The sequence below is a fragment of the Neovison vison genome, chromosome 1 (genome assembly GCF_020171115.1).
Source record: "Neovison vison isolate M4711 chromosome 1, ASM_NN_V1, whole genome shotgun sequence".
NCBI lineage: Eukaryota > Metazoa > Chordata > Mammalia > Carnivora > Mustelidae > Neogale > Neogale vison.
In genome coordinates, this window is record NC_058091.1 from 26,390,853 (window position 1) to 26,413,914 (window position 23,062).

General features: G+C 44.4%; 1 protein-coding gene across 1 annotated transcript in view; it reads left to right on the forward strand.

The window, feature by feature from the left end:
- The window catches only part of LOC122904254 (prolyl endopeptidase), a 116,862-nt gene that overhangs the window by 62,787 nt on the left and 31,013 nt on the right, over positions 1-23,062 (forward strand). The window contains exons 8-10 of the mRNA XM_044244837.1: positions 3,124-3,315; positions 7,349-7,546; positions 13,136-13,239. Coding sequence (XP_044100772.1) covers positions 3,124-3,315; positions 7,349-7,546; positions 13,136-13,239 — 494 coding nt within the window. The remainder of the gene's footprint in view (positions 1-3,123; positions 3,316-7,348; positions 7,547-13,135; positions 13,240-23,062) is intronic.

Consider the following 23,062-nt stretch of genomic DNA (forward strand, 5'->3'; position numbering starts at 1 on the left):
TAAAGCATTGTTTTCTGTAAATTAAAAAATGAAGTTACCTTTGGTTACCTCCTTTTGAGATTAGCAGTTTGTCACTAAAAAAAAATTATAATTTGAATGCACAGCTTAATCTTTATAAAAATTAATTGTAAGGATTTCTCTTTGAAGGAGTTTAGCAGATTATATATTCTGAGTAACCTCCCAGTTGAAATAACTGAAATGCTTTAAGAAGTTTATAAAGTATCTTTCTAAATATATTGTTAAGTTAGTACACAAAACAAGAGAAACCATAGAGACCAAAGACAAAATGAAAGCAGGAATCCTGGATTGTTCTGGGTTGTTCCTCCTGGGCTTTGAGGGTTGATTTCCCATCCGATGGCCACCTAGGGCAAGGGGATGGTGGATAAAGCCTCTGGTTCTCTATGTTGGAAAGTCTAATAAGGGATACTGTCAATGTAATGGTGATTAAGAAATAAACCTAGGAGTGGGGAAATGGGGAGTGAGAAGAGGAGGAAAACCTGCCTGCCTTTACCTTCGCACTAGTGAGGGAGAGGTAGTAGCAGGGTGTGAATTCTCCTAAAACATGAGAAAGACTGACGTGGGTACAGTTGTCTGGATTGCCCCTCTGAGGTCCAAGTCCTCATGCCAAGAATTTAACTTAAAAGGGTTCCCAGGTTCATTGCCTCCCAACAGGCAAATGGAATCCAAACGGAAGTCTTCTCTGGAGGAGTGCCACTTTAACCAGGCCTCCACGAATTGCCACAGATAATGTTTCAAGGGAAATCATTTCACAGTAAAAAATCTCAAATTAAAGAAAAAAGTCACGGGGGCACCTGGGTGGCTCAGTGGATTAAGCCTCTGCCTTTGGCTCAGGTCATGGTCTCAGGGTCCTGGGATTGAACCCCACATCAGGCTCTCTGCTCAGCAGAGAGCCTGCTCCCGCACCCCCTGCCTGCCTCTCTGCCTACTCATGATCTCTCTCTCTCTGTCAAATAAATAAATAAAACCTTTTTTTTTTTTTTTTAAGTCACAAATCAGACAAAATCACCAGCATGAGCAATAGAACAACCAGAAGAAGCAGAGTGGACTTATCCCATTCCTAATGTAAAATAAGTACATTAAATATACTTTTAAAAATAAATAATGTGATTCTGCTTTTACAAAAATAAACAAGAAGGTTGGAAGTATGAGCAGGAAATGACATCATAAAGAATGACCAGATGGGAAGAAGACTAATAGAATTTCTGCAAATAAGAAATGTGGTTATTAACATTAAAAAATTCAGTTATTAGGTTGAGGAAATTAGACACAGCTGAAGAGAAAATTCATGAATTAGAATATGAATGTGAGGAAATTACCTGGAATGTAGCCCACCAAGAAGTGGAAAGCATGAGTGGTGAAGAGACATGGAAAAGAAAATCTTTTCAGAAATGATAACGTAATTGGGATCATTTTGCAGAGGACAACTGGCCCAAAATGTTACCATGAAAATCACATAACTGTTTAAATATCAAAGTAGACTTTAAAGTGAAAAGCATTGCTAAAGGGATTCCTGGGTGGCTCAGTGGGTTAAGCTTCTGCCTTCAGCTCGGGTCATAATCTCAGGGTCCTGGGATCAAGTTCTGTGTCGGGCTCTCTGCTCGACAGGAGGCCTGCTTCCCCCCTCTCTTTAGAATGATGTTGTCAAATTCCGTAAAATTCTCAATTGAATTTTGATTGCAATTATTTAAAGTTATAGATTTCCTTTGGGATTATTATTATTTTTTTTTTTTAGATTTTATTTATTTATTTGAAAGAGAATGAGAGAGCATGACAGGGGTAGGGTCAGAGGGAGAAGCAGACTCCCTGCTGAGCAGGGAGCCCAATGTGGGACTAGGTCCTGGGACTCCAAAATTATAACCTGAGCCGAAGGCAGTCACTTAACCAACTGAGCCACCCAGGTGCCCTGCCTTCCTAAGTATTAATTTTGCTTCTGCTCTAAGAGAGGGCCGTCCTCATCCCATGTTTTCTAACTGGTTATTGCTGGCATATAAGAAAGCTATAGCTTTTGTTTAACTGCTTATTATTTTAATTCTAGTCATTTGTTTTAACATAATATTTATTGAGTTTTTGTTGAGGGTAGGTATTAGTAGTCACTTTATAATAATTTTTGAATAAACTTCCTCCTCCTAGTTTACAGTTGAGGAAAATGAAGCTTAGGGGAGGATAAAGAGATTACTCAAGGTCACACCATTAAATAGTTGAGCTGGGGTTTTAATTCAGCTATGTCTCAAAAAAAAAAAAACAACTCTTTCTACCTTCAGAGTATATTTTTCTTGATAAATTTAATTCAACAAAAAAAATCATATAAGATATTATGCTATGGAGATGAATGAGATAATGTAAAATAGCCTTGAAAGACTAAAGGAATATAAACAAACTATCCAAATTAGCAGTTTCACTGAGAAATTTAAGGTAGGAGATTAGTTAGAGAGTAGCTAAGATCTGGCATTGCCTTTCAGTAGTTTAGAAATCATAGAGCTCATTTGTTTATAAAACTTTTGAAAGGTATTCTGAACATCTGTGTCGGTCACGTTGTGAAATAGATGTCTTCCTGGTGGTTTTTTTTAATTTATATTTTTTATTTTATAAGTGGCATTTAGTGTAAAATCAACCCTGTTTGTGTGTGTGTATGTGTGTGTTAGTGATATCACCTGTGAGTGTGTATGTGTGGGTCTTGTGTGTATCTGTGTGTGTGCACGTGTGTGAAATCATCCCGGGGAGAGCCACTGCCAGAAGACCCAGAGGGGACTGATGAAGATGTGGCATGGTGTGGTGGCAGTTGAGGTAGAAGGTAGTGTTCCAACAGGAGACACACTCCGGTAGAGGAGGATTTCCTAGATTACATGAGGCAGGATGCTTAGAGGAGAGGCCTTCAGTCTCCTTCATTGCCGGGGGTTTCAGGAAAAAAATTTTCTTCACATTTTTAAAAACCTTAAAATTCACCTGTACTTGTCCTTGCTGTCTCAAGCCTTAGATCTTCCAAATACTGTGTCTGCTCTGTGTTCCATGGACAGACTTTTCTGTCCTCCCTAACATACACATAAAGAAACCACACTGTTTTTAGCACAGGAGAGGTGACAGGGATCTTTGGTTTCTCACCAGGAATCCTGAAGTGGGTAAAACTGATCGACAACTTTGAAGGAGAATATGACTATGTGACCAATGAGGGGACGGTGTTCACGTTCAAGACAAATCGCCATTCACCTAACTATCGCCTAATCAACATCGACTTCACAGATCCCGAGGAGTCGAAGTGGAAAGTGCTTGTTCCTGAGCACGAGAAGGATGTCTTAGGTAAGATCCTGTGCTACTGGAACACTGTGTGCTTTTGTTTTTAGTGAGAAGGCCAAAAACTGGTACAGCTCTCATTCTCTGGAGACTGGTTACAAGGTAAAGAGCCTTCAGCCTTCAGTCATCGAGAGCGAAGTGTCTGAACAGCATCTGTGTGGTTAGTACGACGTCACGCAGGGTCTTCAGAAAATTGTGGAGTATGAATCCAGGCTTCCAGGAGTAGTGTATTGTTGTTTTAATATCAGTTGCCTCTCTGTGTAGTAAACCATTTAGATCAGAATCCTTAGCTTTTAGGCTTTTGAATAACCTTTGGCTGTTTGTATTATACCTGTTGTAGATTTTGGAGTGGATCTACAGTCCTCTTGTTGGAAGAGACTGTTGTCAGATGTCACTGAAACTTCATATGTGCACGGAGCTACATTTAACCTCTTTTTTTTTTTTTTAATTTATTTATCAGAGAGAGAGAGGGAGAGAGAGCGAGCACAGGCAGACAGAATGGCAGGCAGAGGCAGAGGGGGAAGCAGGCTCCCCGCTGAGCAAGGAGCCCGATGTGGGACTCGATCCCAGGACCCTGGGACCATGACCTGAGCCGAAGGCAGCTGCTTAACCAACTGAGCCACCCAGGCGTCCCGCTACATTAACCTCTTGAGAGCCTCCCTTTAGCAATTGTTTCAGAGTGCCATTTCATTTTCTCAGTGATTTTCCAAAATATCATTTCCAAAAATGATATGCTGCTTTATAAATTATTCATTGCCTGGAAGCTAATTTGATGAGACTAAAACCTGCGAAGTTTGCTACCATTTTTTATACAAAAGGAGAGTCTGGTACCTTCAAGCCAAGGAAGACTTTTCTTGTAGGATGTGAGCTTGTGCTGATCTGTCGAATAGGGTAAAATCTAGGGCCGTCCCAAATTGTGAAGGTATAAGTACAAAATTAGGAAAACAGTTCCTTTTGAGATCTGCAGAGTGGCCCTATCTGATAAAGCCGTTCTTGCTGTGACTTTCAGTGAGTTAAAGCACAAGTACTCGAATCAGACAGGTCCAGGTTCACATCCATGAAGAGTAGGGGATTCTTTCCCTCTTAGCTCAAGGCAGTATGCCCTGTGCTTGACACATTAAACTTGGCCTTGCATAGGGGTAGAAGGGAAAGGACAGACGATGGACTGTCTCAGGGAGGGCTTCCTGCTGGGCCCTTGTTTCTGTAGTTCTCTTGGTCCTGGAAGAAGCACTACTGTGGGTGTTTGCTTGAGATTCTCCTCAGCCCTTGGGCATCTGAGTGCACTCCACCCCTTTCTTCTCTACTGAGGTCTCCACGTCCTTCTGGGAAGTTCTTTTGGACAGGACCCAAGACAAACCCCATGCCTGCTCTTTCCTGCAAAACCCACATCTGGAACTCTGAGGCAGCAGTGTATCCCAGGCCCTTCCTCTGGCTTCTAGGTGTTCGGTCATAGTCCTTTTAGCTTCTCAGGTTTGGCTCTCTCATAAGCTGGGCTCCTCCCTTGGGCGGGGGGAGGGAGAGTGGGGGCAGAACATGACAGGGGCTCTCTTCAAGGACATTTCTCCACCTGTCTTCTGTCTTCTCAGAATCTTCATTCACCGCCTGACCCTCATTTATATTTGGATGAGGGATTCATGAGCCAAGGAACACAGTTTTGGCCATTTCCTTCAACATCTTCCTATGAGGAATCTGGTTTGTAGTGACTTCAGTAGCCTGATGGCTTCAAGCCAAACCGAGACAGAATATCCCCCTCAAGGGTGGCAAGATCCAGCATTCAGTGAGTGCTTCCTAAGTGCCACATGAATTTTGCCCCATCGTATTTGGTGGGTCCAGGTGAGCCTTTAGTGGCATAAGTCTTCATGTAGGTGGCCTGGGTGTTATTTAGGAGCAAGTCAGGTTGCACCAGTGATCCTTATATAGGGAGCTGTCAGAGATAGAAACATCTCCCCAAAAATGTGAGTTTTCTGCCTTTAAAGTCCTGAGGAAGTGGTTCCGCTTATGTCTTAAGGTGACATTCTCTTTCACTTGTAGATCGAATGAGATGCAAATCGATGCTTGGAGATTTGGGGGGACGTGATATATCTTTATAATCTTCCTTCTCTAAGGTTATAAGTTCTTTAGAAAGAGGAAACCTTCAATATTCACCAGAACTCATCAATTCAGAGAGAAGCACTATTACATTTGCTATATATCATTAGCACAGAATGCCCTGTGGAGAGTAAGAACCAGAGATGAGTCATAAAGTGCAGCCATAAAGTCAGAGCTTTTATTAATGACCGTCGACACATCACCTTGTCTTTTCCTTATTCAGTCTGTCTGTTTTATAATTCTGACATGGTCATAGTTAACACAGAGTGATTATTCTTTGACAGAAATAATTTATTCAGTTTTCCCCTGTACTTTCTTTAAAACATTAAGGCCACCTGAAATATATTGCTTGATTGAGGCACTTTAAACAAATTGCATTGGACAATGAGCAAATTACTTTCAGATGTAAGAGTTCTTCTGTCCTTACTTGGCGGAAAAGCTTGCTGTGGTAATCCAGACAACCCAGCACCACGGAGGCCCCGGGTGATCTTCAGGAGTTCCCTCTGGCCAATGTCTTGTTCATATTGTTCATAATTGATAATTAATAATCTTATAAGCATGAACAGCTAGTTTCTTTTGGGTTGTAAGAATAGGGGTCGGGACCCTCCCCCCACCACACCCCACAGCATGAAAGGCTTGTCTTTGCCACGAGTTGGAGCTACATTGCCTGTCACCCTGTCCTTACATGTACTATAGCGTCTCTCCCTCCAGGGGGAGGGGGGCTGTCCTTACCTCAGGCCGATCCCACGCACACCAGAACAGGTAGTGCTCGGGGCCTGCCCTTCCGCTTTCTCCTCTCCCCACCAGCCCCCTCACCTCCTGTCCTGGCTCTGTCACTGACAGCACCGTTCCTGACCTCGTCGCAATCCCAGGAGTTGAGGAGGAGTCCTCTCTCTGCCTTCCTGTCCATATGCCCACAGTTACCACGTCCTGATGATTCTTCTGGGAAATGGAGTTTTTTTCCTTCCCTCCCTAGACTTTGTTCCAGCTTGATGTGGTGTGACTGGCTAACGATGGCAGCCGTGTTCTTCCTCGTCTCCCCTCCCTCCTTCCGTAGCCCCCCCCCCGCACTGTGCTGCGTCCCTCGTTGCTATCATCTTCGTTCATGTCACCCTTCAGTGCAAACAGTACCTGCCCCGTAACGGCTCAGTGCGCACTAACCTCCCCCGTCCAGCTCACCAGATCCCCTGCACGCCACCGCCCTCTCCTCCCACCCACCACTGAGCACCTTTTTGTCTTCTTCGAAATGGATGTCTCGCATGTTCTCTTTACCAGTCTCCCTCCCTCCCTGCTGGCCGTTCGTATTCCTTTTCTCTCTCTCCATTCGCAGCTCTGGCTGTCCTTCCTTGAGTTGCCTCTCCTCCCACCACCTCGTCCCCCAGAGAGCTGTGCCGTCTCTGACACCCTAGGCACCCGTCCCCTCGCACCCCTGCACTCAAGGTGCAGTTCAGCGCTTGCTTAAGGGCTCTTGTGTGTTTTGGGTCCCCAACCAGCCTATCACTTACCTCTGCTTGCATGTTATTACTTGTATTTTTATATGATTGTATCTTAAGGGCAGAAGTGACATCATCTGCCTGCCTGTTTCTCCAGGACTTTGCAAGGTATTTGGCACATATCTGGGGTGCAATATATTTTTGTTGGAAAAATAGCCCTGACAAACATGGTTTTACCTCCTATACCCTGATACTGGGCCCAAAATAAGTAGGCAGGATTATTTGTATCACAGAATATTCTGTAGAATATTTTGTTTCCTCTGGACATGACAGTAATAATTTATTAAAGGAATATGCTAGAAGTAGATGAATGATTACATCCAGTTACAAAATCACTTTGCAAGTCTCATTGCTGTGTAGCACAATGGAGAGTTAAAGAAGTGTTGTTCGGTGAAGTAAAATCTGCTTTTCACTACTTTCAAAGCCATGTTAGCTTTGATCTGTCCTTACCTTTTCAGAATGGGTCGCTTGCGTGAGGTCTAACTTTTTGGTGTTATGCTACCTTCATGACGTGAGGAACGTTCTGCAGCTTCACGACCTGGCCACCGGTGCTCTCCTCAAGACCTTCCCCCTGGAAGTCGGCAGCATTGTGGGGTACAGCGGTCAGAAGAAGGACACTGAAATCTTTTATCAGTTTACTTCCTTTTTATCTCCAGGTGAGAGTCTTTTCACCAGTGTTACTCAGCTGAAAAATCAGACTTAATGTTTGGGTTTCTTTTGGGAAATGGAAATGGAATGCTTTGTTACTGAAAATCCCATATGCTGTAGTATAGCCAGAATTACATAATGGGGAAAACAGTAAAACAGATGCTTAGAACACAGGGAAATGTGAAAGCCTAAAACGGCACACTCATTCATCTTATATCCTGAGTCTCTCTTCTGGGTACAGGACTAACTGGTGTTCTAGGGTGATTTAAAAAATTAGTGTGAACACGTAGAACCTGAGATTCAGCCTTTGGTCTGTACGGATCAAGATACACACAGTGCAGAGTAACTAAAAGCATAAAAGAAAAATCTATAGTCTCATCTGACATGAAAAACCTGTTTTCTAAAACAGACTGAGAATAATTTGTGTTGTTGTTAAACTGAATTAAAATATAATTCTAAAAGTGTAGTCTTACATCATATAGAGAAAATATATTCCTTGTTTCAAGGAAAAAAAAAAAAAGCCATGCTTAGAAGTTATGATACTGTGTTCCGTGGTATGGGTTAATTTTGCCCAAAGCAAACAGTTCTCTCTGTAATTTTTTTTTCAGTTGATCACATTCATTTTGTTGTTTTGGTTTTTCCTGCTTCTCCACTTGGCTGCCCAGATTTTGTTGTCACCAGAGCCACACACATACCCTGATCTGTCCCAGGAGTCTGGCTCCGTCGGCAGCTTGATGTTGACCTAGCAGACCCTATCTTAAGAGCAGTCTGACTGAAAACATTTCTGTACTTCCCTTGTTTGTTTTTCAAGCTCCTGCATAGTTCTTTTGTCCCAACTGGCTTTGTGGCAATCATTGGTCCCAGCACAGTCAGCAGACCATAGGGGAGAGAGCTAGGCAGGTGCCGAAGCGGCTCTTTCATCATGGGATTCAGCCAGGTGGCGGCAATGCCTCATCTACGTGTGTGTGTGTGTGTGTGTGTGTGTGTGTGTGTGTGTGAGAGAGAGAGAGAGAGAGAGAGAGAGAGAGAGTCACAGAGCAGCCAATCGTGAGGAGTCTTAATGGCATGACAGCTTGCTGTCGGGGCTACTGAAACCAAGAGAGTGATGTTCTTCTGTAAGTAGGTCTGATGGTAGATCCAGAATGCCGGCCAGCTCTACTTTCCCCTGTACCTTTTAGAGGACCCAGGGGGTCTGGGGAAAGTGCCCACAGCCCTGTAGAAACCATGCCCTGCACCAGGAGTTGGAAACTGACAGGTCAGGAGTCCCATGTCGGGCGGTCCTATGCCATGTCCCTTTTGCCCTGGGGAACAGTGGCAGCCAGTGCACCGGAACCGAAAAAAATCCATTTCTTTCACATTATCGTTCTGAACCCACTGCTGTTTGGGTTCACCATTTATTTCCCTAATTTATACTGGTTCCAGAGTTTTTACTTTGAAAATTCCATAGCTTAAACAGTTTAAATGGATAAAGGGCAATGAGGAGAACAGGATAGGGGTGACTCACCTATTCTTAACAAAAGCCAGTGTCCTGCAGGGACTCTCTGTGACTCAGGAACAAGCTCCTCATTACCTGGGCAAGAAAGGGCTCACTGACCTAGTGTAAAGGGACGGGTTCCATGCCAAGCAGTGAAACACTATCCGTGACTATTATGGCTGTGAAGTTTGAAAAGTTGCAAAGTACTGCCAGGCAGTTTCTAAATAAGCTCTAATTTGTTGCCGTAATGCTTTGTTCTTCCCTTTTGTCTTGTCTTACTCATTTTGCCTTAGTCTTTCTCTTTTCTCCCTTTAATGCAGTTTTTTAGATCTAAAACCAGAGAACAGGGCTTCTAGACTCAGGCCTGCTGGTCCAAAGTAAAAATAGCCATCAGAGCATGAAACTAGATCTCTCAAAAGCAAGAAACTGTCAGTGAGTATATATATACATCTAGGCACATACGTACCAGAAGCTCTCTCTCCCTGGTCTCTGAAGGTTAGCTGTCTACTACTGCAGTAAACAACAGATACCAAATTCTAAGTGAAGCCTCGGGGCCAACAATAACTCCAGCTCCGGCTATTAGGATGTGTGCATCTGGCCAGTGGGTGCCAAGTGACCCTGTTTCCCATGGAGGCACACAGTGAAGACTGTGTCTTGAACCCAGGCTATTTAGACTTTTGTACCTTGGATTGAACTTGGGCGACCACAAGCAGCCAGGGCAATTTGGAACACGATGCACTTATTCCCTGTGGCCCAAACCACTTATTGGTTGATCTGATTAATTCTGTATTCATGGAACCCCAGAGGGTTGTCTGAGGTTAGCTCCAGACAGACTCACACCTTGTAATAATCCAGTATATCAAGTCCCAGGTGCATGGCTCTGGGAAACAGGGATGAGCAAAGAAGCCTTTGCCAGACTGTTTGGGAAAGGCAAAAAATAAAAAAATGTAAGACTTAATTTTTTAGAACAGTTTTAGGTTCACAGCAAAATCGAGGAGAAGGTACCAGAGATTTCCAGTATACCCCTGTCCCCACATCACAGCTTCCCCCATTATCAGCATCCCCCACCAGAGTGGACAGTTGGTACATTGATGAAACTACGTTGATACATCGTAATCACCCAGAGTCCCTCGTTTACGTTATGGTTGACCCTTGCTGTTGCACATTCTGTGGGTTTGGACAAATCTGTAATGACATGTATCCCTCATTATCGCATCCTATGGGATATCTTCACTGCCCTAAAAATCTTCCATGCTCCCTCTGTTTACCTCTCTCCTCCCCCCAACCCCTGGCAACCACTGATCTGCTTACTGTTTCCACGGTTTTGACTTTTTGCAGAATATCTTATGGTTGGAATCATATGGTATTGGCTTCTTTCACTTAGTACTAGGCATTTAAGTTTCCTCCATATCTTTTCAAGGGCTCAATAGCTTATTTCTTTTAACCCTGAATAACATCCCATTGTCTGGATGTACCAAGGTTTATTTACACATTCATCTTCTGAAGGACATCTTGGAAGCTTCCCAGTTTTAGCAGTTACGATTAAAGCAGCTATAAATATCCGTGTGCAGCTTTTTGTGTGGACATAACTTTTCAACTCCTTTGTGTAAATAGCAAGGAGGGCAAACATTTTTAAGACTTGTTTTAGTTTCCACTTAGGTTTTTTTTCCTTTAATAACAGTAAAAGCCACCCAGGTGGGTCTGTCTGGATCATCTTTTAGGAAAAAGTTCTTTTGCCTTCTCTGTACATACCCAGTTTTCAAGTCCTCTGATTTTTCTTTCACAGTCTCTCACAGAGTGTCTCCTCTTAATTCCCACTCCCATTGCTCTTACCTCCTTACATTTATTTTGGATTATTGGGACTGTATGAGCCGATCATCCCTGCCTTCTTGCCGTTACTAATAGGGCTTTGTTAAACCTCTGTTTTCATCAGGAGACCCGACTCCTCAAGTCCAGACACCTCCTCTGGCCTTAAGGGACTTCCATTACCCAGTTCTGTCTTCACCCCTTAAACGTGGAAATTAATTTCCTAGAGATCACCTCCCCAGTCCTCTCCAGTCTATGGTTCTAAGGTGTCTTCTCCAAACCCACCTCCCTTGGACTTAGCAAGCCAAATCAGACAGGACACAAGCATCATTAGATAACAGGGATTCACATTATGTGAATGTGTGATGGGTTCGTCCAGGTTAACCCAGATGGATCTGTAAAGAGAAAGTATTGATCAAATGTATTAAGCCTTGTCCGTTCAGGTTTAACCCAGCCTCCTCCACGGTGCCACTTTGGTGCAGAACAGAAGGGCAGAAGTCGGGTTCTTGGCCCCCTTTCCCTGCATAGTAGCCAGAGCCTTTTGCCTACTTACTTCGTTCTGCTGTTAGAGGATGTGACGTCTTAGTTCTTCGGCATGAACAGGCATTTAGAGTACATTTCCAATTCATGGTCTTTCACAGAGGAATTTGTCTTCTAGTACTTTGGTGGCTTGTGTAAGGTCATTGACGGAGCACCTGTCACAGGTGGGGGTGCTGGCTGCCTGGGCCCGTGTCATTCGCTGGGGTGCAGACTGCTGTGGTCCAAGGTGAGTCGGGCTCAAACGGCACCTGCTTGGTCTGCAGTCTTTTTTGTTAGTTGCTTGGTTTTTTTCTTCGCTTTTTTTTTTTTTAAGATTCAGATTTTTGTGTGTTTTGAGGAAGGGGGCAAGTACATACTGATCTAGAAGCTTTTCAGAAATTAACATATCTCTGAAAATAGCCTCACCCCCATGATTACATTCATCTAGACAAGGACACTATTCAGTATTTGGTACATTAGAATGTATGCCTCCCCCCACCCCAAAACCAAAAATGTATACCCTGAATGTAGTTTGGAACTACTTGCTGTACAAAGACAGATTTCAACAGATATCCAAGTATGACTTAAACTAGGAAAGGCAGTACTTTGGTCATATTACTTACCGTCTTTCTATCAATATTGATCATACTTCCTGTTGTAGTACCTTAAAATAATTTGTCTCTAAGCATGAGACTTGCGATGGCATTCATAGAGATGAGCAGTCGTGCTATTAATGAATGTAAACGTATTGGGGGTGCAGAATGTGGTTTCCTATCTGCTCATGAACCACATGCACAGAGGAGTTGAGAAGAAAGCAAGCCACCCTTATAATACATGATCAATCAATTCGAATGTGCCCTGTGGGAGTACCATTTTAGTTTCTAGTTTTCCAGCAAGTATTGGGATCACTGATTTTTCATATATTTGACAGCATATGCTTAAAGTATTGTGTGGGCAGGTTGTTTCCACACCAGTCACTGTGAATGACTAATTCTGTTTCATAAACCACCCCAGTGTCATTGTTTCCAAATAGTAACATCTCATCTTACTTATTGTTTCTTTGATCAAGTTCTTCCCTGTTAGAGTGTAATAGCATTAAATTCAGGAAATGGAATTTTAATTAGGGATTAAATAAGCTGGCATTCTTGGTGTATTTTCATTAATTTGTGCTGCACACAGTTAATGGGATGATCAGAATTTTAAAAGTAACTGGAAAATGCTACCTGGCCATCTTGAGTCCCTGATTGCTATCCACATGTGTGTCCGCAGACGGGTGGCCATCGGGTACCCATGGCCACCCGTCTGGAGCCCCAGAGTTCCCAGCACAAGACCCTGGCTGGCTGTTGACTGTGGGCAAATCGTTTGAGTTTTCCGTCATACTCAACCTCAAAGGTAAAATGGCCTTACATGAAGTTTCCCGTTTTCTTTGACCTGCACTCCTACGCGACCTGGCATAGGCACGACCTGTTAAGTTTCCCCCGTGACATTTTTCTGCCTCTTCTCATACTCAACAGAATGCTGTGGAATCTTCTAAAATGTCCTCGCAGGTTACAGGTGTAAGAAGGCAGGCCCGATGTGGTGGCAATGGGCAGGAGGGAACACTCGCATGGCATCCCCTGCAGTGGGCCGTTCTCAGCTGCAGGGGACCCTTACTCGGCAGCAGAGAGAATACCGCGGTCCCTCGCTGATGCTCCTCCCTCGCTCTTCATGGCATCTGGCTGTGCCGTGTGACCCTCGCCACCCCCACTTCGTATCCAGTGAGTCTGTGAACTAACCCAGGACTTCCGCTTCCTTCTAGGTATCATTTTTCACTGTGACCTCACCAAAGAGGAACTGGAGCCACGAGTCTTCCGAGAGGTTACGGTGAAAGGGATCGATGCTTCCGATTACCAGACAATCCAGGTATGGAGCGTCTCCGGGAGTTAGAAAACCTGACTTCCGCCCGCGCCAGGCTGTCGCCACCCTAATGTGTCAGGAGCTGCAGAGGGAGCCGCGGAGGGAGCGCGGGTAATAGAGACAACAGGTGTTTCCGGGGCTCCTGCTCTCCCGGGGCAGGGAGCCGGGCACGGTCCCGCCCTCCTAGAGCTTGCAGCTTCTGCTCCCCCAGCAGCTGCTCTCGACCAGCCACAGGAGCACCTGTTGGGGGATCTTCCTGCAGGAGCTGTCGAAGCAACACTGTTCCTCTGCTTGCGTGAGAATTGGCTAGCCCAGGTCTCGTGGTGTCCCAGGTAACAATGCAGATCTGCTCTGCACAAAGTCTTTCCTCAGGCGCTCTGAGTCCGTCTTTTCCATCTGGTGGTCCCGTGTACTTGTGCCTGGCGCAGACGAGGCACTCCGCAAAATACTAGAATGAATGACAACTGATTAATTGTCATGGCACCACAAGTTCCGTCTCTGGCTGCCCGTCCTTTTGGGTTATGAAGCTCCGTTTTTGCTTTCCAGCTCCCCAGAGGCACCGAGTCTCCCAGAAACTGAGTCACTTATGATTGAGGACGTAGCATGTCTGACCCTTTGCAGTGAGAGGTCACCTGTGAGGTACCAGGTGTTTTATCAGGCCTCTCCCACCTGGAGGACCAGACCACACAGACCACAGATTGGGAATCCAAACACTGGAAACCAAGTGTAGAACAAAGAGTGGATGCTCCCACAGTGTTTCTCTGAAACTAGATCATTACTTCAGCCTGCTGAGTTACCCGTCACCTGTCTAGAAATGGTCTGGATGGTGGGCTACATCTAGATCATAAGTAAAGTGTTGTTTACAGAAACCCATGGTGGGCCAGATCTGGCCCAGGGCTGCAGCCTGTCACCCCTTGTTCTAGGTTTTGGCAGGTTTTGGCAAATGGGCCTCTGGTTTTGTGGGAGAACAGCCACGCCCATCTGTTGACATAGTGGGTGTGGCGGGCTTGGTGCATTGATAGGGTGAGTGCAACAGGGCCTATATGGCCCACTTAGTTTTTTGGCCCTCTGAGAAAAAGTTGGCTGATCCCTGGTCTATATTAAAAAGTACTTATAGGGGTGCTTGGGTGGCTTAGTGGGTTAAAGCCTCTGCCTTCGGCTCAGGTCAGGGTCCCGGGGTTCTGGAATCGAGCCCCGCATCGGGCTCTCTGCTCAGCAGGGAGCTTGCTTCCCCCCCCCTCTCTCTGTGCCTGCCTCTCTGCCTACTTGTGATCTTTGTCTGTCAAATAAATAAATAAAATCTTAAAAAAAAAAAAAGTACTTATAAAATCCCAATGTTCTCGGTAGGTGCACAGGTTCTTTGTCACGAAGCTCTTTCGGGCCTGTAATGTGCATGTGCTCATTGGGTGACATGGGATGAGTCACTTAACCGCTCCAAGTTTTTTTAGAGGTGATCTCTATTTTGCAGGATTCCTATAGGATTATATGACATGGTGTATATTTTGTGTCTGGCACATAGAATATAATCCATTTTTTCAGTCACTATTCGAAATAATATAACATACTGTTAGTCTTCTGTATATCTGTTTTGGCTTGCTGCTGCTCTCATTTTCAAGGTGAGCTATTGCCTGGAGAGAGATCCTGTGGGAGCCAGTAGTCCATCTGGCACTTACGTGGTTCACTCATTCACCTAGTCCTGTAGTAGACTTTAAAAATCATTATTAGGCTGTCACTCTTAGCTATTATCCCTTTTCTCCATGTATTGGAGATCTGTCCCTATCAAATGTCACATGTCACTTTCCCAGGGCCTGTGTCTAGTCTTTGCCTCAGCAACCCCGGGGCCAGGGTGTGTGCCTACACACCATCGCCTCCCCCATCAGTAAGGCCAGGGCTGCCCCAGCAGTACCCGCTGACTGTCCCTTTTCTGCCCTCAAGGGTCGCGCATTGGCTGCCCTAGAATTGGACAGTCACCCAAGAGAGACCCTGTGTCATTGCCTCATCTTTTTTTTTTATTTTTTTTAATTAAGATTTTTATTTATTTATTTGACAGAGATCACAAGCAGGCAGATAGGCAGGCAGAGAGAGAGAGAGAGAGAGGAGGAAGCAGGCTCCCCGCCAAGCAGAGAGCCCAATGCGGGGCTCGATCCCAGGACCCTGAGATCATGACCCGATCTGAAGGCAGAGGTTTAACCCACTGAGCCACCCAGGTGCCCCTCATCGCCTCATCTTGACTGTTCAGCCCCTCAGCTCTATTAGAAAACACATTATTTTCTTCTCCTTTCCAGCTTTCTCCAAATTAGTGCTCAAGTCTGCAGTTATCTTGGGGTTTGAGGAGGGAGGGGCACCTATAATAACACCAGGAAGGCAGCTGCTTACAGGGAAGTTACTCCTCACAGGGAGGGAAGGGGAGGGGACAGTTGGAGTTGTAGCCATTCTTGTCCATGCTGGCAATAGTGATATTCTTGATAAATGATACCCAGAGACACTAGTTACCAGCTACTCTGTACTGTTCTCTTTTATAAATGAAAAGATAACTCATTACACCTGAGCACATGCTCGGCAGAGTAGAAATCTCTCAGCCACATGGGTAGCCTGACATCTACACATCTAACCAGGGAAGGGACGGGCTTGGGTGACGCCAGTGTGTGCAGTGTCACACAGCTGAGCTCCTCTGCCTGGCTCTCTGCTTCACAGAGAAAACTTCCCTATGTTGAGCTACCGGACGACAACCTTTTGTTTTTACCACAGCAGTAGGGAAGAAGAAGGGGAGAAAGATGGTAAATATTTAAAAGTAGCTGGAGAGAACACAGGTGCATCCCACATGTCAATGCGCTGCTCCTCGTTTCCGGATTTTGACAGCAGAGCGCTGCCTGTGGACAGAGTAGTCGTAGAATGCCAAGAGCAGAGTTTCTGCCTATTGATGACACACAGCAGACATCTTGCACTGAGTTACCAAAACAGAATTCTTTCATCATTTACGGGTGCCTTGGAAATGCTCTTTGATATCCCAACACCACAACTTCTGTCACTTCAGCTCCGCCGTGCGGTGGCTTAGAGTCACGTGTATCAGCAGAACCTTGACGTGAGATGTGAGCATGACAGATGTCCTCACGTTTTGATTAGGCTCTCAGCGGTGTTGCCAGCGATGACCTAACCATTGTAAAAGCAGGCCCTGGAGAGGGATCGGCGCATGACTGGAAACCGTCCTGATGGTGTGTTGTAGCATCCACAGCATTTGGGCGGGGGAGGAGGTAGATTTTTGTTTTCAGTCACTTTAGGGTAATGTCGCTTTTGATTCCTCTTGACCCTGGTGTTCATATTCATTCCGTATATGATTTAAAAAGAAGATCCTCTGGGCTGTCTGTGATCCCTTCTTACATTTTGTGAGGCATGTTATTGTTGGGAGCAAATCCTACAGCACGGATTACGCTGCGTGGTTAGTCAAATGCAATTAATGGTGGTGATGACCCCGTAGAGCTACCTGCTGGAACAGCTGGTAAGACAGACGAGGAGAAAGAGAAGGTCAGAGAAACACGTGGCTAATTAGGCCACAGAGGGCTATTCTTGTGTGTTGTACATTCCCAAGACCCAGCACATTTTGAATTTGGATGGAGAGGGGGCGTGGAGGGTATGGCGTCATATTCTGCTGACAGACATAGAACAAAACTGTATAACCTTTACCCATTCCTAACTGCAACTGCGGGTAGAAAGTTGATCTCTCTCAGGAATATAATTTTGAAAATCAGATCCTGGAAAATTGTTTCTCTTCCAATCAGGGGTACATATAAAAATTTAGTTTTAGATGGGGTTATCAAATCTGCACGTGACTAATCCTGTCTTTCCTTTTTTTATTGTGAATGACACGTCCACATTATATTGATTAGAACCTCTGTGCCCCTCTCTTTAAAAAGGAGCTGACAAACCGTGGGAGACTGTGGGCTCTGAGAAACAAACGGAGGGTTTTGGAGGGGAGGGGGGTGGAGGGATGGGGGAGGCTGGTGGTGGGTATTATGGAGGGTATTGCATGGAGTACTGAGTGCGGTACATTAACAATGAATTTTGGAACACTGAAAAAAATAAAATTAAATTTAAAAAAAAAGCTGAAATGCTGAGCATTAGCAATTACATTCATAAGACAAGTTTGGTAATAAGTGATTTACCTGAAAAAAAATCTGTCTACTTTTATGACCATTAATGTGTTTTAAACAAACATTAAGTAACAGGGACATTTTAGTTAAATTTAGTCCATCAACAGGTATGACCTGACCTTCAATGCCAATGGTACTGTTTGAACACAGAGAGTTTCTAGACACAGGACATTGACCGTGGGAAATTTAAAGTCAGACTGGAGAGTTGAGACATACAGATCTGAAAGGTCAGACACTGCCCGGGTATTCTCGGGTGAGCCCAGGCAGGGTTCAGCCTTCGGTCAGTGCTGTGGTGTTGAAGACACAGGAAGGTGGGCGCTGCCGCTGTCCCTAGTTCCCCATGAGACTCCTGACCAATTTTACCACCAGCCTCATTTGGAGACTGCCTCTGCCTTTCTGCCTTCTTGTGGCAGGTTGATTAATAATTTCACAGCAAATTCAAGAAGGGAATCCTGCCCTCAGCATCCCGTGCAGTGGGCTGCCTTTTGTCGTTTGTGGATGGACCAGTGTTTGCACCACAGTGGAATGTGGTAGAAGGAGGAGCAAAATGCACCTTTTGGTTTCTCAGTATCTCATTTGTCCAGCCAGGCTGAGGGATTGGCTTTTTTCTTTTTCCATCCCCAAAGGAAAGACAAAATTTATGGACCTGAAAAAAAACAAAACAAAAAAAAACAGTGAACGGAGTGTACTATGAATAAACTCCCATTAGCGACAGTTTCCACATTTCATAAAAGACAAAAAATTGGGAAGGAAAGTCCAATTTTATGGGTGAAAGCAAACAGTATATTATGAAAATAGTAAGAATCATAGGTATTTAACAGATTGAACTGTCTTGATTCCTATTTTCTTATGCTTAGTAGGGACTTTGCTGTGATTTGCCTGCTGTAATGCATACAAAACACCAGGAGCATCCCAAAGGTGTTTGCTGGGTAACTGAAAAGAAATGTTAAAATTAAATACTTCTTTGGGTTTACCAAGATGCCTTGAGGTAGAGGGAGTGTGGGGATTTTTGTCTTTAATTTAGTGTATTTTTTTCTAGCCTCGGTGCTAGCTGGTTTGTGGTTGCTAGCCTACACAGGCTTTGCTGTCCAGAGAACACATTCTCAGAACATTAATTAGTCTTTTAACGTTTGTTAACTTCTGTGCTGAGCGCATGGGACATCCAGTTCTTGGATTTTGACTCATCCACATCCCCAGTGAGCTGACCATTGAACTGGTGATAAGGCTTCTCCGTAGAGCTGTGTTCTCATGGGTGCCGGGCAGAAATGTTCAGAAATGCCAGTGAAGAGTGACTGCGGGGAGATTTTCCCAAAGAACTTTTTGAGGGGTCACCGTGCTTCCAAATGTCGAGGGAACTGCTTTAAATTGTTGCTGGTGATTTAGTGCTGGAGCACCCCAGTGATCTGAGGCATGATTTTTACCGCGGCGTATTCTCTCATGAACAGACCCCCCACCCTTCCTTAGCACTCCATCATGCAGGCGTTCTAGACTAAGGGTATAGTGTTCATTTTCAGAGGGTACGTGTTTGGGTCTCTTTCCCCTTTTCGTATCAGCCATGTTAAAATAATTTGACTGCAAAGGTTGCTGAAGAGTTTGTTGTTGTTGTTTTTTTAATAATAGAAAAGTAAGTTATGGGGACCCACGTCAGTGCCGTCCTTATAGCATGGTAAGTAAATCCTCTTCCTGTTTTAAAAAGGACTTTACTTGCAGCCATCTGCAGACAACCCTCTTTGAGTAAAAATCACAAGGTGGCTTGAGAACTGAGCAGTCGGTCCCCAAAACGAGAAGCCTGGGGAGGTTTCTTGAGCCTTCTATGTGAGGCTTCGCTGTGGCAACATGGGTGAAAGCCAGGCTGTGCCGACCTTGCTCTGAGCTTCTCTGAAACTGCACTGAGGAAGAGGAGATGGGGGCCAGGACGACCCTAGAACCCACCCTGGTGACTGAGAGCCTGAGGAGGGCGGCCAGCAAGAAGCCCTATTGCTTGGCCCTCCTGGGGGACATGGTGGTGAGTCAGCAGCAGGCATGTTTGCTCAGCTTATTTTGTGGAGACATTAATGAGTTAACAGGCGTTGATGCTGTTTGAATGGGTCAGATTCACTTCCTGGAAGGCCATCTAGGTTTATTGTTCTTTACTGTATTAGAGGCCCATATGAACATCAGAGATCCTGTGACCTGTAAACTCAGTACTGCAGGAGACAACGGTACTCCTTGGAGATTTCTTCTTCCTTAGTACACACAAAATTTGTAATTTGTACCTTACAAATTATATTACATTTGTTAATCTGTACATTACAATGTATCTGATATCTACAGATAAAACTGAGTTTGCTGTCAGTTAAGGATAGAGCCATTTAAATAGATTCAAATTTTATTTACCTGGTTCTAAGTGTAACGGCTTTCAAGATCCATAAAAAGTTGCAGGTTACTGAGCTTTGCTGATATGCAGGTGGATCAGTTTCAGGTTACTCACTGCTAATAATTAGCTCCAGCTGCTTGCTAGAAAACGATCTTGGGAAAAGAGCGTCCTATTTCATTATCCTATAGAAAACAGAGTAGCATGCAGCTTCCTTCTTGTTAGAACTGAATCAGTGGCGTGGTATCATCTATGAATGGTATGTGGGCAAATGGTAGTTACCTTTTGCCATTTTAATGATTTTTGTTTTTAAAAATGAATCTGAATTTTGGGGCACCTGGGTGGCTCATTTGGTCATGTGCTCTTGGTTTTGGCTCAGGTCACAATCTCAAGGTCTTGGGATTGAGCCCCATGTCAGGATCCACACGCAACGTGGAGTCTGCTTCTCCCTCTCCCTCTGCCCCTCCTCTCTCTCTCTCTTAAATAAAGGGATAAGTCCTTAAAAGAATAAAAATGAATCTGAATCTCAAGATATGTGATTCAGATTAGATCCAGCTGTGAGCACCAGGAAACATCAAAACAACCACAACTTAAAGAAGAGAGACATTTATTTCCGTCTCAGAGAAAAGCTCAGGAGGAACCAGTCCAGGGTGTCTGATGGTACCCTCAGTATCTAAGGTGCAAGGAATCCGCGCTCCGGCTCTCTTGCTGCTTTATCGCACTTGGCTTCTGTTCCCAGCATCTCCTCATGGTCCTTGAACTCTTCTGACCGTGCAGCCCCATTATATCCACTTTCTAGCCAACAGGAAGGCAGCAGTAGGGAAGAACAGGGCAGCGGGGGAGGGAAGGTGCATGCCAGCTGTCTTAGAAGCATGTTTGCTTAAAGGTGACATGTATTCTGTCTGCTTTCACCTTCTGGTGAAAAAGTACTCGTCTAACCCCATCCAGTGCAATGAGGTTTAGAGATGTCGTTCTAGTTCCAGGAAAAAAATATGTGCAGCTAAAAATTAGGGCCTTTTTGGGAGGAGGAAACAGGGGAATAGATTAGCAATCTGTCACACAAGACAAAACAGGACTTCAGTAGAAATTGTTCTTGTAGATGGGGAGCCTGGGGTGGCCCGGTTGATTAAGCCTCTGCCTTTAGCTCAGGTCATGATCTCAGGGTCCTGGGATTGAACCTGGTATCAGGCTCCCTCCTCAGCAGGGAGTCTGCTTCTCCTCCTCCTGCCCTGGCCCCTCTACTTGCCTGTGCTTTCTCTCTCTCATATAAATAAATAAATGAAAATCTAAAAAGGAAATTTTTGGTGTCAACCCTGAGACCAAGGAACCCAAACACCACCTGGTGGCCAGGTGCCTAAACCTCAGGGTCAGGATTAGGAAAACAAAGACTGAAAAGGTGAATATTCAAATTTTGTAATTACAGACAGCAGAAATCATATACTACAAAGAGAGAACACCCTTTAAAGAGGTGCTTCTCCCGTGAAGAAAGACCTTTAATATTGCTTCCAGAACATGATCATATGTATTTCCTGAGTTCTGGCCTTGACTTTAGCAGAAGTGTAATGCAAGGCACAAGATGGGACTCAGAATTAGAATAGAGGTGAAGTGTAAGGGGTCATCTCTGGGAGGCTGAGGAAGCTAGGTAAGCTAGGGCCAGGTGGCTCTCCAAATGTTTGACTCCATGGGAAATCCATCTCCCAACCACCCCTCTTGTGAAGGATGTGGACCCAGGCCATCCCTGAGGACCTGCTCGTTAGAACGGAAACATAGCATGGATCAGCCTCCGAGGAGGGCGTCAAGCCCCTAATTTCATAGCTGCCTCTTCGCTTTTTCCTAGGTGATCTGTTCTACCACTAATATGTTTTTGGGCTACAGACAAAATTGTATGCATTCCAGTTGCATATACATTAGAGTTCATATGGTTGAGACCTCTCATTTTACAGATGAGGAAACTAAAAATCAAGGCAACAATGTAAATAATTGACAGAATTCAGAGCTGTGCTGATCTGTACGCTTCGTTAGCAGGATGAATTATTTGCACACTCTATAGCTCAGATTGTTTTTTGTTTTGTTTTGTTTTTTTCACCTTTAAAGTAAATTAGACTAAAAGGCTTCTGAATTCCTACACCTGCTTAGCTTTAAAAATATGTTTCTGCATCATATAAGTATGCAGCGATTACTTCATGAACTCTTATAGAACTTGTTCAACAATGAAAATACTCCTTGTGTGAAAGGGGAGACACTAAGGGCCCATAAATACAGCTTTAAAACTGCTTCTAAATACTGTGATTTATTTTAGTGTTCACTTCTAATCTTGTTGTATGTTAATGGAAATTCTCATTTCTTTATCTGTTTATTTACATCATATATGATAATTACTCACACATATACACAAATACATTGTGTTTTAATCAGAGGAGTTTTATGTAAGTCTTAAATGTTGATTGCCACACGGCAGCTTGAAACTCCACTTAAAAGTGGAATGAAACTTTAAGTGTTTATGGCTTTGCTTTTGTCATCTTATCTCTGCTGGACCTCCCCCAAGATCATACTCGGGTTGTCACTAATGCCAGTACGGGTATCAGATTGCTTCAAACTCAAATTCAGAAGAATATCCTCAGATTTATTTTGGAAGCGCTAGCCCAAGACCTTGGCTTCTTGTGCCGTGAACCTGGAAAGACACTTCTGTGCCCAAAGGAGGCAACCTTCTCAATAGCTTTTTCTTAGACAAGTACACCCAATCCAGTGTCTGCCCAGCATTTCTGCCTTCTTAATGGGTGAAGTTAGATTAAAAGTTCATAGGATTTGGTGGATATCTAGAAACTGGAATCTTAAAAGTGCTTAGATTTTTTTCTGTGCTGAGAAGGCTCAATGGGAGAGAATTGGAGGAATTTTTCTCTGCTTTTCTGTGACTGTCTCCCGCTTAAACCCCAGGGGTAAGTCTTTATGTAGGCTGCCACCTAGACAAGTGTTCTTTGGCTTCTTGCTCTGCTCTGTCTTTTAGGGCAGATGGGGAGAAGAGAACATAGGAGCTTAGTGTGGTCTCTCCACCTGCTCCATAGTTCTTCCCACCCCTCGCCTTTGCCTGCATCACACTGATGGCCGCTGGATGAGAGACTGAGTAAAAATAGACCTGGCACTCCAGATACTCCATTATCTCCCTGGAAGAAAAGCTGTTACAGCCTAACTTCACTGGTCTGTGAAGAAGGAAGGAAACATGTTCCATGTCCATAAGTATTAACCTTTCGTTTGGGGTCAGGTATACTTTGACCTGGGTTTAGAGAAGTAGACTCGATCCTTCTCTGTTCACTCCCAGTGCTGACCAAGT